This window comes from Balaenoptera physalus (assembly GCF_965194825.1).
Source record: "Balaenoptera physalus genome assembly, chromosome: 11".
In the NCBI taxonomy this organism is placed as follows: Eukaryota; Metazoa; Chordata; class Mammalia; order Artiodactyla; family Balaenopteridae; genus Balaenoptera; species Balaenoptera physalus.
The window spans coordinates 12,201,569-12,218,188 of record NC_138896.1 but is presented as its reverse complement, the minus strand read 5'-3'; the positions used below and the strand labels follow the sequence as shown (position 1 = coordinate 12,218,188).

At 38.8% G+C, this 16,620-nt stretch overlaps 1 protein-coding gene across 2 annotated transcripts in view; it reads left to right on the top strand.

Annotated features, from left to right (window-relative positions):
• DTNBP1 (dystrobrevin binding protein 1) overlaps positions 1-16,620 on the top strand; it is a 120,753-nt gene that overhangs the window by 35,202 nt on the left and 68,931 nt on the right. The window contains exon 6 of one of the 2 annotated variants that reach the window (XM_082415247.1): positions 6,420-6,552. The exons of the other annotated variant lie outside the window; for it this stretch is intronic. Coding sequence (XP_082271373.1) covers positions 6,420-6,552 — 133 coding nt within the window. The remainder of the gene's footprint in view (positions 1-6,419; positions 6,553-16,620) is intronic. 2 annotated transcript variants of the gene reach the window in all.

Here is a 16,620-nt window from a genome sequence, read left to right as displayed (position 1 = left end):
ATACATTATGAATTGATCACCATTGTAAGTGTAGTAACCATCTGCCACAATACAGTTATTACAGTATTATTGACTTATTCCTTTTGCTGTGCATTACATCCCCATGACTAACTTATTTTATAACTGGACATTTGTACCTCTTAATCCCCTTCACCTATTTCATCCAGCTACCCAACTGCCCTCCCCTCTGGCAACCACCAGTTTGTTCTCTGTATCTGTGAGTCTTTTTCTGTTTTGTTTATTCGTTTTGTTTTTTAGATTCCATATGTAGGTGAAATCATATGGTATTTTTCTGTCTGACTTATTTCACGTAACATAATACCCCCCCATGTCTATCCATGTTGTTGCAAATAGCAAGATTTCATTATTTTTTATGGCTGAGTAATACTCCATTGCGTTTATCTATATATCATCTTTTTCCATTCATCAGTTGATGGACACTTAGGTTGCCTCCATATCTTGGCTATTTTTCTAAAGCTGTAGTGAACATGGGGTGCATGTATCTTTCCTAACTGGTGTTTTCATTGTCTTTGGATAAATACCAAGGAGTAGAATTGCTGGATCATACGGTATTTCTCTTTTTACTTTTTTGAGGAATCCATACTGTTTTCCGTAGTGGCTGCACCAACTTACATTCCCATCAACAGTGCACCAGGGCTCCCTTTTTTCCACATCGTCACCAACACTCGTTAACTGTCTTTTTGGTAATAGCTATTCCGACAGGTGTGAGGTGATATTGTGGTTTTGATTCGCATTTTCCTGATGATTAGCAGTGTTGAGCATCTCTTCATGTATCTGTTGGCCATCTGTATGGCTTCCTTGGAAAAATGTTTATTCAGGTCATCTGCCTATTTTTTAATCAGATTGTTTTTGGTTTTGATATTGAGTTGTGTGAGGTCTTTATATATTTTGGATATTAACCCTTTATCAGATATATCATTTGCAATATCTTCTCCCATTTAGGAGGTTGCCTTTTCATTTTGTTGAGGGTTTCCTTTGCTGTACAAATGCTTTTTAATTTGATATAGGCCCATTTGTTTATTTTTGCTTTTGTTGCCTTTGTCTCAGGAAAATATTTTGAAGCCAAATCTGGTAGGTTGTATAAATATATATCTGTATCATTAATGTATTTTGCGAATTCATCTTAATGAGTTTATGGATCATTCTTAGGTATGCGAATCATTTGGTTTTAAATGCTTGCTCATAAACTGTGGATTCCTTTATTTTTGGGTAGCTTCCAAAGACTCCTTGTCATCACCTAAATACCTTGATATACTATTACAAGGTTTAGTCAAGCAATAATAAAAAATAAAAATAACTTAGAAGAAAATGGTAACTGACCTATATGTTAGGATTCTTGTAGCTTCTTTGAACTTTTTACCCTTTCATTGTCAAATCTAATACCATATCCAGTCAGTCCCTCCGTTTCCCAGCCTACTTAACTCTTTGAGTCTTGCCTTGCTCTCTAAAGGGTCTCCCCTTATTAAAAAATAAGGGATTAATATGATGTGAACAATTTGAACCTTTGATGATGCTTTTAGCTGTGTTGTCCTATGGCTTAATAAATATGACTCCTGATTACATGCTCCCTCAGGAATTAAGTAAGAACAGATAATCCACTCATGTTTTTTTTAATGGGGTGTGATCCATCCAGCTTACAAAAGCCTGTGTAATAGATAATTACGGGTAAGGCTTATCATTTAAAAAAGAAATGATAAAGGTATGCTGGGAATTGGAAAATAAGGGCTGTTGGACTGACTCTCCGATCTGGATTTGGATCTCAGTTCCACAGCTTCCTAACTGTGAGACCCCGTGCGGGTTTCATAACTTCTCTAAGCTTTAGTTTGCTCGCAGGATTGAGGGTGAGAGTACCTGCCTCATAGGGTAGTTGGAGGGTTGAAGGAGGTGATGGGTGTAAAGCACTCAGCACAGTGCCTGGTGTATTAGGCATCTGCTGAGTGCCATGTGCCGTTTGTAGGCTCTGGGGATACAGCAGTGAACAAGACCGGGCAACTGCCACCAGGATGCTGACGTTCTACTGGGAGTCTCTCTGGCCTTTGCAAGTTTATAAATCCATTGTCTTTGACAGAAGGGTTTGGATGGATGTTATGTAATTTAGCTTGTCCTGCATAGAATGTAAAACCATAGCATGAAATGTGGTGAGAACAACAATGTAGTATTCTGTACATTGAAAGACAGTATGTAAGGATAAAAGGGAATGTTGTCCTCCACATCCTGTACACTTTCTTATTCTGTGCATTTTATCATAAAACTGGTAAAATGTTTGAAAAGTATTTATTGAATTCTCTTGAACTTCCACTAGAGGGTAGTCTAATCCTATTCCTATATTGAAGTCTAAAATGTCAAGGGCTTTTCTGAGTTATCTCTATTGCTTAGTTTATTTTGTATGACCTACTTAAAAAGACTGTTACCTTTGTCTAGAACAGATGATTCTGTTAATTCTTAGATAACAAAGTGCTGTAAGAGAATGACAGCCTTATACTGAGCTTTCATCTTTCTTTTGATCTGACCTGTTTTGCTTTCTCTGTACAGAATTTGAGAGTGCATCTAGCAGAGAGACTGTCACAGTTTTTAGGGTTTCATGAAATACATTATCTTATTGTCCAGGTTACGTTCTGAGATTAGACCCTTCAAGAGACTCATTAACTCTCTTTCAACACCTTTTAGTATATACTACACAGATCTCATTTGTTCCATGATGGCTTTTAATGCATTTCTTAAAGTTCCTTATTATCATACCATCATTACCTTATCACACAGAGTAATGAAAGTATTTGTTGAAGACTCTTGTGGTCCTTTGGTACCCAGCCTCTGTGACCTATGGGTTTGCAGTCAAAGATTTCTTTGTTCCTTGAGGCTAATTATTTTTGCTAGAAAATACTCATTTAAGTGTGAAATTACGAATTTTAACGTGCTGTTCCATTCTTCATATGTCAGTGGTTACACTACAGATAATATGTATTCGAAACAAATGGCACAAAGGAAAATTCCAAGCAGAATGGCTCTTCCTCTGGGATGGTCTCCTCCCAAAGATTTGTGACGTTCTTTCCCGCACAGCTGTCAGGCTCTCCCAAATGGCTTTTCCCAATAAAATTCCACCCATCTTTTCCACTGATCACTAAATGAGACATATGCTGTTGTTATAGCGAGCAAAATGGTGAGGCTGGAATTTCTTATAAAAAGGTACATTTGTGTCCACGGAGGCCTGCTAGTGTTTTATGTACGTGCATTCTAAGTCTGGTTACCAGATTGACTCATATCTGCAACTCGTTTCCTAACAGGAGATGAGTAGGGTGTGATGGGGAGATTAAATTTCTGCCTGTTTAAATTCAATATAAAATATTCAGAATACATACCATATATATGCTTATAATTATTATTTAAAGAGGTTTTTAAAAAGTTTTTAATATAAAAAGGGAAGAAGATTTATGTTCATCAATACAATTCTTCTGTATTTTATTACTGACTTCAAGCCTGTTAAGAGTTAAAATGGAAAAGTTCCATTGCTTCTTCTGCTTTAACTCACTGGTAATGGGGCCTGATTTGATACACTAATAACAAAGTACCATCTTGTTTAATGTTTTCATAGTTCTCTGCCCGTGTTTAACTTACTTGTTTACAAAATTTAGGATAACCTCCTAATATTTAAATTAGATGAACATGAATCATAGATTTGCTTTCTTGGTTATTATTTTATGTTGTAGAGTAATAGAATCATTCTGTCTCCAGAAATCCTTTTTAATTGAATTCAGCAGACTAGGTATTAGGGGATACAAAGATGCAAAGATGTAGTCTTTACGCTTAAGACATTCACAGATGCCTGAGAGAGGTAAGAGTGCACAACTTGCGGTAGAATGTCAGAGTGTAAGTCCTGGGCAGGGTTCACAGGTCTGTGGAAGCACAGAAGAGGGGAGAGAGCCCTGCGGGCTGGAAGCAGGGCGGGCTCTGACTTGAACCTGCCAGGGAGATGCAGGGCAGGGAGGCAAGCGGAGACCTCTCAGGAGAGGCAGAGGCAAGGGGGCAGGAACACACAGGACCCTCCTCGGAGTGATGAGCAGTCCTGAAGGAGAGTGGTAGTGAGGTTGGAAAAGTAGGCTGTGGCCAGCGAGTGGGGGTCCCTGGCCACCACTTTTAAAGGGGAGAACATAAATAGGAGTTTGGCAGCAGCCATAAAGTGACCACTGACTCTCCCGAGCATTTTAAATCTCGGTTTGCCATTCAGCACGGGAACATGACGCTGTTGGCCTACATATCAAAGCCTCACCGTTATCCAGCCCCCTGTATGCTAAGGATAGCATGCGTGATGCTAAAGGAACCAAGTAGCTTAGAGCTGAATGGATTCCATATTAAATGTAATTATTCTAGTTCTTATCACTTATCAAAGTGAAATAGCCTTTAAATAATCCTATTAGCTATGATCGTCTTTAAAGACCCTGTCAGACTAGTTAGAATGAGCTGAACATTGCTTCTTCAGGGCCAGTAACACTAGCTCCCAGGCTGAGGCTGCTAGTCATTTTTCCATTTAATACAATAACAAAAAATAATCTAAATAGCAACTAACATAATAGCATCATTTTGCCTCTTTCCCACCACATAAACTCCCTATGTACCATTTATGACATTATTAAAATCTTAGATATAATTTTTCATTGATTAAAACTTAGATTTTGCACACTGTTTCTGGTTAGGCTTTCCATAGTCACATATATTAGCTGTTGTATGTTACCCCTGTAGATAGATTCAAAACCGTTATGAACTGCATTATCAGTCTTTTCCAGACTTGCCATGATCTACAGTGATAGATCAATATGATAAAAATCATTACCTAAAATGTCTTTGAAGAGGAATGCTAAACTACTTGTCATCACATTTTAACTTTTCAGTAAAATTTTATTTTCCCCCAAAATCCACGTCTTTAAGCCCTAGACTCTACCAAATAGAAGTGGGAGTTTTTATAAGCATAGATATTTAGTAGAGTTAAAATTTAGGATATTAGAAAATGTGAATGCTTCTGGATTTAATAGATCTCCAGATCAAACAGATCAATTAAATACAGACAAAATATGTATCTTAATAAACCTGAAACTACACGTTGAAATTTAGGGAATTTGGGCCTAATGTAGGTGCTACAGAAGCTAATTTAGAAAGTGACGTGACAATCTCGTGGATAAGGGAAGGGATTAGACACACCATCCTTGTATCGTAGCTATCTGAATGAAACCAAGGCTGGAAAGCTGCACAGCCAGCTTGCTCCTTCCTCGAGGCCCCTTCCTCCCGACGGCTGTGACTTCCAGACGTGGGAGTCACATTTCTTGCTGAGTCTCAGTCTCCCTCATCTCTGTTAGATGCCTCTCCTTTGAGTTTTCACAGCACTTCAAGCCAAGCTCTGTCAGGCAGTGTTTTCACTGAAATATGCCTGCCCTCTACTTTAAGCTCTTTGAGCGCACGGACTATCTTTTTCATCTTTGTACCCCAGTGTCTGGCACATGCGGTGAGTGTTCGGTAAATGGCCCTGATGCTGTTTGAGTTCTAAAACCTTTGACCTCTGAAACTTTTCTGTTGTCTCAGAAAACAACCAGTCCTCACCCCTATGACTATGAAGTCTTGGTTTACTTACGCATCTATCAACTGGAAATCATTTTGTGTAAGAGGCACTCAGTTTTGATTCCTGACTGCTCTTCACTAGCTAGGTGACCTTGGGCAGAGCTCTGAAATAATTTCTGCAGGCTTTGGCTTGAATCTTTTAAATGAAGGATTTGACACAGATTATCTCCACGTTCCAATGAAGCTGCAAAGCTCTGCGGCCTAGAGACAAAGCTGAGTTGTTGAAAGACCCCTGGACAGTGAGCGCTGCTTCCTGGGTGTTTGTACGTCTGCGCAGCGCCTTGGAGGTTTATACGTGTCGCGTGCACGGCCAGACAGACGCTGAAGTAACTAGGAATCTCAGATACTAAATTGTGTTTGGTGTCATGTGTTAGTTATACTTTGCTATACTCGCATATGAAAATTGCCAGTTCGTGTGGGGTATGTGGGGTCATTAGGATATCATACATTAGGTTAATCAGGATACTCTGTTTCCTCATCCTGGTTAATAAAGTATTTTTAAATTGAAGTATAGTTGATTTACGATGTGTTGATAAAGTATTTAAAGTATTCTGGAAAGTTCTGTTTTAAAAACGTTCGAGATAGAAAAATATACTCAAAAAAGATAATTTGAAGTATGTTTTAATGTTAGTGCATTTTATTTTGCTTCAAGAAAGTTTAATAAAAATATTAGATAAATGCAGAACAATCTCAACAGTTCAGACTTTTAACTTTTGGACACTTTTTCTTTTCCCCTTGATCAAGGATTCTGATTTTTGACGTTTGTTTCTTCTTTTGACCTTATATACTTTCAGCTCATTTAGAGGCTAGTTTTGAGGAGGTAGAAAACCACCTGCTGAATCTGGAGGATTTATGTGGACAGTGTGAATTAGAAAGATACAAACATATGCAGTCCCAACACCTGGAAAATTACAAGAAAAATAAGAGGTGAGTTTGAAAAACTGGCCACGATATTCATTTTCAGTCTCAAAGTTTTCCATAGTACTTTACATGCTACTCTTTATAAGTTTGGACTGATAAAAGACAAAGGTGTCAGGTAAATCTCTTTAATAAGCTTTCCAAAACATGATTTTTTTTTTTTTTTTGGTACCACTATCTGTTGCTGTTTTATTGGAGATGAGTTCTGGAAAGCTAAGGCTGAGATAGATGGTGGAGGGGAGCAGTGCAATGGGCAGAGTTTCCCAATCAAGTAGAACCCCCGACCTTATTTTCTCCAAGTGGCAGATCCTGCGCTGCTTTTTCCCCTTTTCTTCTCTTTTATTTAGAGCAGGAGGAAAAGGAACCTAAGCTCAGGCTGTGGAAAGGGGCTAAGCTTTGTCACATGTTGGCTATTAGACCTTCAGCAAGTTATTGAATCTCTTAGCCTCAACATGTGTAGCTTATAGTGAGGATAATATTGTACCGGTTTCCTAGAGTTGTTGTGAGGGTTCAGTGAGATGGTCATTATCAGATGCAGTGTGTGCTCTGTCAGTAGTAGTTATTACGGTGATTATTTTCATTGGACTAACCTGAACTGGAAATGGGTAATAAGATTTGGAAGTATGAAATTTTATTTGTCATTCTTTTCTTCACTCTCACCCAGTGACTTAGATTTATTAGATATAATTAGTACATTATAATTTATATGTTACAAAATGAAAATCAACTTCGTGTTTGGAAAACAGCCTCACCTTTAATCTGAGTAAAAGCCAAAGTGTACTGGACAAGTCTTAGCATGTTTCACATAATTGAAATATCATTTTAGAGGTATTTAGAGGAATTGTGTAGTAGAAAGAGCACTGTCATTAGTCGGAAGACCCAAGTCCTGGCTTCTACTAATTCTTTGCTCTTGGGCAAGCTGTTGACTTTCCTTTCTATTTTATCCTGTTGTTAAGCTTTTCTTGACTAGCATTTGAAAGACTTCTTAAAAAATTATATAATTTTAGTAAATTTATATATGATAAACAGATTTGTTGATAGCACCTGTTACTCTGAAATATGTAGGAAAAAATAGTGTGCCAGTTGATGACTACCAGTTTATAATCAGTAGCTTGAAATCTATAGGTAAAATAATGGTAAATTTTTCATGTTCTGATAGGCCAAATTTTAAAAAATTATAAAATTTACTTTATTTCTCAAGGACTGCATGAGATTAATGTAAGATGTCATAACAGGTTTTAAACCTAACAGTTTCAGTGAGAAATACCAAAGGTGGGAAATTTAAATTAACTAGTACTTTGATGGACTTTCCAAGACTTTGAAAAAAATTATATATGTAGATATTTGTTAATGGTTACTCCTAGCATCTTCATAAAATAAATATTTATTAATAAATGCCAAAGTATTTTGCATCTGATTGTCTAATAAGACATTAGACTTGTGACTTAGCTTGAAATCATATTTTTATCCTGAAATGATAAGTACTGATTTAATTCACAATTGTTAACAGTAATATGATTTGTTTTGGTTATTGTGAAAAGTCCTTGAAAACCTAAGCTTGATTTTCTTCTCTGGCACTTTCTACCCATATGACCTTTTGCAAATGACCTATCTTTGCCTTTCTTATCTGTAAAATAGAGATAATGATATACTTTCCTGCAGGGTTATGGAAGATAAGAGAGAGTTTTGTTTAAAGGACCAAATAAAAGCTGGTCCATTTAGCTTACAGAATCGTTGGTGATTCTCAGTTCTAGTTAACTTGCCTTTCTAAATACACATAGTGGAAGTACTGACTATGAAACATTGCTTAATTCTGTTTATCAATATAAACTGTAATCTTTCCGAAACTCTTTTTCCCAGTTTTGTTGAGATGTAATTTATATGCAGCACTGTATAAGTTTAAGGTGTACGACATCATGACTTGACTTACATACATTGTAAATTGAGTACCACAAAAAGTTTAGTCAACATCCATCATCTCATTTAGATACAAAAAACGGGTGGGGGGGATTTCCTTATGATGAGAACTCTTAGGATCTACTCTCCTAACAACTTTCATTTATACCACACAGCAGTGTTAACTGTCATCGTCATGTTGTACATTACATCCCTAGTACTTATTTATCTTCTAACTGGAAGTTTGTGCCTTTTGACCACTTTCATCCAGTTCACCTTCATCCCTTATCAGATTTATGATGGGCAGATATTTTTTCCCATTCCATAGGTTGTCTTTTCATTTTGTTTGTCATTTCTTTTTCTGTGCAGAAGCTTTTTAGTTTGATGTCGTCCCACTTGTTTATTTGTTGTTTTGTTGGTTGTGCTTTAGGTGTATCATATCCAAAAAAATCATTGCCAAGACCCATAATAAGGAGCTTTTTTTCACTGTTTTCTTCTAGTAGTTTTATTGTTTTGGGTCTTATATTTAAGTCTTTAATCCATTTTGAGCTCATTTTTGTGAGTGGTGTAAGATAGGGGTCTTTACACCTGAATATTCAATTTTCCAAGCACCATTTCTCGAAGAGACTGTTTTTTCTCCATTGAGTGAGTATTCTTGGCTCCCTTGTCAAATATTAGTTGACTGTATATGCATGGTCTTCCTGAAATTCTTAACCTATTTTATTCAGCATATAAAAGGATGAACTATCTTCTTCAAAGAAACCTTTTGGAATCAATTTGTTTAGTTAATACACACACACACACCACACACTCATATATGGCTGATTAACAATCAGTTGTAGTGTAAATAATTTGAGTTGACAACATTGAGAATGAAGTAGTTTTATTCAGTCAAATGTAGATCAAAAAATATCTTTCCAATAATAAATTATGTAGAATATTTACTATTCAGAGATGTCTTATTTACATTTTAAGCTTCTTACTTTTATTCAATCTAGAGGTTATCAAAACTGGGAATATTATGAAGGCTAATGTCAATAAATGGAAAAAAATGAATAAATATATGCATTGGCATATTATGTAGAAATAATGGAGGTAAATACCGGAAGAAATCTCTAGAAGAGTTGAATGTAGCTGCATGCGAAAAGCAGGACAGAAAGGTGGGGAGAACTGAGCCGAGGAACTAATCTGCTTCATCATAAATCCTTGTGGGTACTATTTGACTTAAGGAATGTACATGTACTATTTTGATAAACATAAAAATTGAATTTAGAAATTTTTTATTAGCTACAACATTCCCTGAAGTGTTTTACAGGAACAGTGGACTGAGAAGATAGCCACTGGCATTCCATGATCAAATAAGTTCCAGAAACACTTTACCCTGTATTTGCCTCATGGAACTTTGTAGTACATGTCAGTTTATTAAGGGTTCTGAGAATTCCTATAGTAGAGAAATTTGACTCAGCATTTCACAACTTACTTGCTTACAGAACCAATTCATCTCTAATACATATTAAAATTCTGTGACTTGATATCCTATATTACACCATTTGAAAAACTTTAAAAGGCCCCCAAATTAAACATTTTATTATGTGGTCCACAAGGGAAGAGTTTCTTAAAAATAAGCCTCTTTCCTCTTTAACAAGGGGCCCTACAAACTAAACTAATGATTTTTCTTTTCTTGCTCTGAAGAAGATAATGTGTAATACAAAGGTTGGATATGTGTGTGTGTGTGTGTGTGTGTGTATTACAGTGTCCCCCCACTCTGTAGCTTTCCAGAAAATCTGAGTCAGACAACTAGATGGGGATGGAGAGAGTGGGGGAATGAAGGATAATTTCTCACACACCTCCACTGCTAATCGTGTCTACGATAGGCTCCGATGCACTTTCTCATTCTGCTCCCATCAGAGCCTGGGGAGTGGGCAGGCAGCGATTGTTGGAGCTGGGGAGGAGATTGAGTTACATGAAATTATGTTACTGCTTAGGGGCAGCATCAAGGCCAGGGTCTTCTTTTTTTTGACTGTTGCATTGGAATAAGTGGAATCCGTCCCAGATGTTGATATCAGTGCATCTGTAGTTGAGAACGGATATACGATATTTTGTCATATATTTGATAGGCATTCCCGGCACAGAATAAATTCCTGCCTCCTGTGAAAGGAGGGATGTGACCCATCCCAACAGTAATGTGGCTTACTATGGCAGATTCTCAGTGTGGGCAGCGGGAAACATAGAGCTTTAGAACACTCCTAGGGGTGTATCTACCCTTGAAAAACATTTGAATAGATGGTTTAACCTAGGTGTTTCTGCATTGAAAAAGGACATCCTACTTTAGCTGGTTATCTAATGAAAGTGACATATAAGCAACTGTATAATTGTAGGGGGAAGATACCCATAAATAGCTTTTCTAATAACTCTTCTGCGCATAAAGTGATATTGCTATTACTGATAGCTTTTATGGACAGGAATAGACACCGCCTTGATCAGTAGTAAAACATGGTATAGTGGATGAAATATGGCTGTAGGCAGAGACAAGTACTGGTACCAGTAGTTAGGTTGTCATATGGTTCAGAAGATGAGTTAGCCATACAAGTGTAACTCCTAGATGCCTTGCATAGGTTTTCTTAACCAATAGGAAATACATTTTTCATCAAGTAAGAAGCGTTAATATTGAATATATGAGCCAAAATAAAGAACCTAAGACCATTTACATTGTCTAGCTAGCAGTTAGAGAAATGGACTTTTGAGATTCGGGAGTCAGCTAGCATTTGTAGTCATGGGTGTGGGGAGAAATAGATGATAAATGTGTACATGATTTTATTTATTTTTAACTTACTTACTTGTTTGGTTGTTTGGCTGTGCCGGGTCTTAGTTGCGGCACGCGGGATCTAGTTCCCCGACCAGGGATCGAACCTGGGCCCCCCCCGCATTGGGAGTGCAGAGTCCTAGCCGCTGGACCGCCAGGGAAGCCCCTGTACATGATTTTAAAAAAGGGTAATTTCAGACAATTATACTGAAGAAAATAAAACAGAATAACGTTATAGAGGTGGGGAGGGTTGCTTCGCTGGGGTGAGCAGGGAAGGCCCTTCCTGGAGGACACGTGAGAGCTGAGACTTGTGTCAGGAGGCAGCCACACGGGGACGGAGGATGACAGCCTTCCAAGCAGGGGAGCAACAGGTACGTTTAGAAGAATGAAGAAGTAGAGCTAAAAAGAAATTGAGCCTTCTAAATTTGTAATCGTTTCAGTACCACCATAATATTCCTTAGAATGACTATTGAGATTCTTTCATAATAATTTAGTTAAAGTCATATGTGAGTGATTTAATTAAAATATTTCTTACTTCCAGACTTTTGGATCCTTTGTTTTCCCCTACAGTATGCAGCATACCATCAGAATTTCTCTGAAAATAGCTACATCTTGAAGAACAGTGTGATTTTAGTATTTCAGCTTAATTATAAATGACTCATAATTTTAACACCGTCTTCCACTGGACTTGAAATCTACTTTGGGGCATACTAAACTCTAGAAGCATTTTTCACTGATTCATTTAGACTTTGAAACTTAATTGTCATCTCTTAGAAACTCCTGTGAGTGGGGGGGCACTGCTTCTGTTGATAAGATTCAGTGCCCAGGCATATTTTGAGAAAGTCATTATTCCTTTTGCTTTATGTATTACAGCTAATGCTAAGGAACTATGCTCTTCTTTGTGTTTGTGTTTTATTTTTATGTTAATGTGGACTGTAGACTAAGTTTAGAAAATCTTTAAAGCAAAGCATAACAGATTTATTTGACATGTTATCTTTAGTAGTATTTGACCAGCTTATGTTCTAGAGAATAACCCACCAAACTCCTGAGCTTCAAGAACTGACTGTCCACTAGACAGGCTGTGGGCCACGGGCCTGACCTGTTCTTCCATTTCAGAGTGTTGAGGATGGTGTGCCTGGGAGACTTGCCACAGGCCTGGCTTTGCTGAGAATAGAACAGAAGAAACCAGTGGCATTCTCCAAGGTGAACAACAGAGAAGAAGGTCCAACAGAGATAGGCAGAAAGGCAATAACTAGCTCCCGAGGTTTTGCATGGAGATCCATTTGGATGCTGAATGGAAAGTAGATCAGGAGAGCTTTCCTTCAGGCAGTGCTTTTTCAGAAAGGATCCTCCCAAGCTGGAATAACAGGGACCAGACTTACTCTCCCACCTGATGCAGCCAAAAAACAGACAATATAAATGAAATAACACTTTGGAAGACATTGGGCAAAGAAGAGAAGTGATCCTTGATCGATAGGAAACAGGTGAGACAAGCCCTGTGGTTTCCCCAGCGTTCTGCCTTGAGAGTTTCCAGGCTAAGTGCAGGGAGGGGGCCCAGGTAGAGCCTGGCAGACTCTCTGAACTGAAGAACAGCTGAGCGCCTGGGAACCCAAGGCAGCCAGAGTTCACAGGACACGGTGCCAGGGAGAGAGGATACCGAAAATCTGCAGAAAGCTCCCCTGAATATTCAGCAGAGGACCGATAATTCATGTGAGGAAACCACCTGAGGCAGGAGGAAAATATCATCCAAAAGGGTCAGTTAACAGTGCCCGGTGCTCACATCCTCACACTGTGCCTGAGCCCAGCAGCCAGACTGAAGAAGCTTAGAATTCCTGGGGCACCAGGTAGAGCACTCAGGAGCGTATCCTTCAGCAGGGGTACAGTTAGCCCTTGACTGAGCCCTGTTCCAGACCTGCTTAACTAATCATAAAAACAAGCATCAAAAAGATCAAACTGTTTCCAAGTAAATTAACTATATCCCAGAACAAAGCTGAGGAGTATTTGTAGAAATACAAAAATATCTAATAGCCAACAAGGTAGATCATTCTAACAGGTTGCTTGTGAATGGGCAAGATGCATGGCACACTGAAGTTAAAATATTGTTCTAGAGAAAGATCGTATACAGGTTGTGTCATATTAAGACGTTCATAGAGACCAAATCCATGATGCACTTTAAATATTTAACCTGTATTTTTCTTCTTAGGTCTTTAGGTAACTAAGCCCGTTGACAAATCAGTCCTCATTTACCTGACCTCTTGAAACTGTCCTTTTTTTTACTTCTATAACACTCATATCCTAAATTTTCTTCTCTACTGTAGGTTAGTATCTAGTTGCCATTGTAGATGCTTTAGTTCTGTTATTCTCTTGGGTTCTGTTCTTGGTTGTTGCCACCTCCCATTCTACGTATTAAAAATATCTTGTTCTATAACACATGTCCCTCCACAGTACCTGTGTAAGGAACAAATGACAGCAGGGACTTCTAAGATACAGTTTTGTGCAAATTACCTCAAGCAGGTAGGCCCGCTCTCCCCCAGCCCCACCTTCATCCACTTTCTACCCTCTTAACCACAAACTCACCAGGTGCATAAGGGTACACATTTTCACGACTGTGGAACGCTAAGAAACAAAAGATTGGGTAATAGTGAATAGTAGCCGGTCTTTTGTGAAAGAGGTCTTGTAAGATCTTTCCTATGAACTTTCCTATCCATCAGCCATAACAAAGGGACGCTCTTCTACTGTGTTCAATACAAAAAGTATTGCTGATCATACTTTAAAAACAATTTCCCCTAAACATTTTCAAATATGAAGAAAAATGTGAGAGTTGATTTTGCACTTCACATTTTGAATGTGGTATTTTGCCATAGAGAATCATTGTGTTAGGTTTTTATCATGGATTTGTCCTGGGGAAGCAGTTTAGTGTTTAGAGAAAGTGTGCTTCCATCTGTGAGATGATTGTATTTATGGAGACATTTATCCAGTGGATCCAATCTATTAAGTTTGCATCTGTGAGTCTGATTTAGTTGATTTCTATACATATACAGATTTAATATACTTCTTGCAACACTCCATAGATTTATTTATTAATGTGATGCTTTTTTTTTTTTTCCTGCCCTCATAACTCAACCCCTGTAGAGAAAATGATTAAATAGCAGTTTCGCCCTTTGGAAATATCAGATTTTTGAGTCTGGTGTTATTTGGTGAATGTTTTAGTTTCAGGGTTTGTTATGCTAAATTTTGTGATGGCCTTTGCTGAATTGAGTAAAATTTAAAATATGGTAAAATCTAAAGGAAGGCATTTCAATTCTTTCTACTTATTTGATCTTCTGAAAATATTATTAAACTTTGAAAAAGAAGAGACTCAGATTTTTGAAATTGCAAGAGGCAAACACATTGTTATCAGATGAGAGACTATGTGGTCAAACTTTTTTATAAAGAATAAAATCCTCCCTAGTCATAGCAAAGGCTTCTTTGAAGAAGCAGCTATTCTTAGTCATTCTGCAGCCACAGTACTTGATAATCATGACTTGCTGAGTGTCTGTTGTGTCTGACTCTGTGCACATGTGTGATCAGGGCGGATGAGACATGATCTCTGCACTTCAGGATCTCTGCAGTGTAATTGTAGAGATGATACCTGCATGGAGATCACTGCATTACAAGGCTGCGCCAGGTGTTATAAAACTAATGGACCTGAGTGCTATAGGAGTTGAGGTAAGGGGAGATTGCCATTTGAGTGTGAAGGATATCATCATGGAAAAGGTGAACTTGGATAAGAGTTTGGAGAGTAGCCAGAACTTAGAACTCCTGGTCACCTATGCTTTTTCATTTGGTTAGCTGCGAGTATGACGTAATAATGGTCAAGAGTGAAGCATCTGCCATGTTTTCAATCATGTTACCTGTCATCATCAGTTATACTTTCCCTCAAAACTCAGTTCAATCCCGGCTCCTCCAGGAAGCCTTTCCCAGCAACCCACAGTGTGCGAGTTGCTCCCTCCTCTGTATTCCTAGAAAATCCTCAGCATGGCTGGCATTATCAGAGCACTAATCTATGACATCGGTTTCTAACTGTTGCTTTACTTCTGTCTCTTCTCCCTAAAGTTCCTTGAGGTTATGGAACGTGTATAACCCAACCTGAGCATTATTCCTACTGCTATTCCTGACGTTATTCCTAGTGTCTAAGGCTCAGTACATTTTTTGTTGAATGAATGATCAAAGATTACATTCAGTATGAGAAAATGAATATTTACCCAAGGCACGATATTTATCATCATGACAGTTGTGACGATGGGGAGAAATGGATGGATTCAGGATATGTTTTGAGATAGAATTAATAGGATATATTGATGGATTAGATGTGGCGAAGGAGGGAGATGGATAAACCAAAGCTTGAGGAACTTGGTAATGGCATGAGTTGAGATGAGGGAGACTGAAGGAAGAACAGGCTCTTTTTTTTTTTTTTAATTTATTTATTTTATTTATTTTTGGCTGCAATTGGATCTTTGTTGCTGTGCGTGGGCTTTCTCTAGTTGAGGCGAGCGAGGGCTAGTCTTCGTTGCAGTGTGCAGGCTTCTCATTGTGGTGGCTTCTCTTGTTGCGGTGCACGGGCTGTAGGCGCACGGGCTTCAGTAGTTGTGGCACGCGGGCTCAGTAGTTGTGGCTCACGGGCTCTAGAGCACAGGCTCAGTAGTTGTGGCGCATGGGCTTAGTTGCTCTGCGGCATGTGGGATCTTCCCAGGCCAGGGCTCGAACCTGTGTCCCCTGCATTGGCAGATGGATTCTTAACCACTGCGCCACCAGGGAAGCCCGAACAGGCTCTCTTGCAGGTATTGTTGGGAAGCCTGCTCCACTTTGAGCAGAGCTCTCAAATAGGCAGTTGCATTTGCGTCTGGAGCTCAAAGAAGAGATCAAGACAGGAAGTATAAATCAGGAAGTCAGTATGTGGATGGTATTTAAGGCTGCATAGCTGAATGAATTGCCTTGTGAGAGAATGTAAGTTACGCAGAGGGCCCAGGACCAGGCTGGCGGAGCTCCAGCATCTAGTGGTCGTCTGGAAAGGGTAGAGAAGTAGCAGAAGGAGCTGAGGGAGAAGGAGAAAAACTAGAGGAAAACTTTCTCAAGGAATCAAATTCTGCTGAGGGATTCGGATGAAAACTGAGAGTGAGCATTGCCTTCGGCAGCTTGGTGATTGCTGGTGACCCTCACTGTGCAGTGGTGGGGTCTGGAAGCCAAGCTGGAGTAGGTTCAGGACTGAACAGGCAGTGGGGGAGCTGAATCCCTGAGCGGGTTACAGGGGAGGGGAGTCATGTCTTTCAGCATCGCCAGCCTTAGGTTTCCTACCTTCCAGATTATTTCAGTAAGTTCCAAACTGAACTCATGCACTG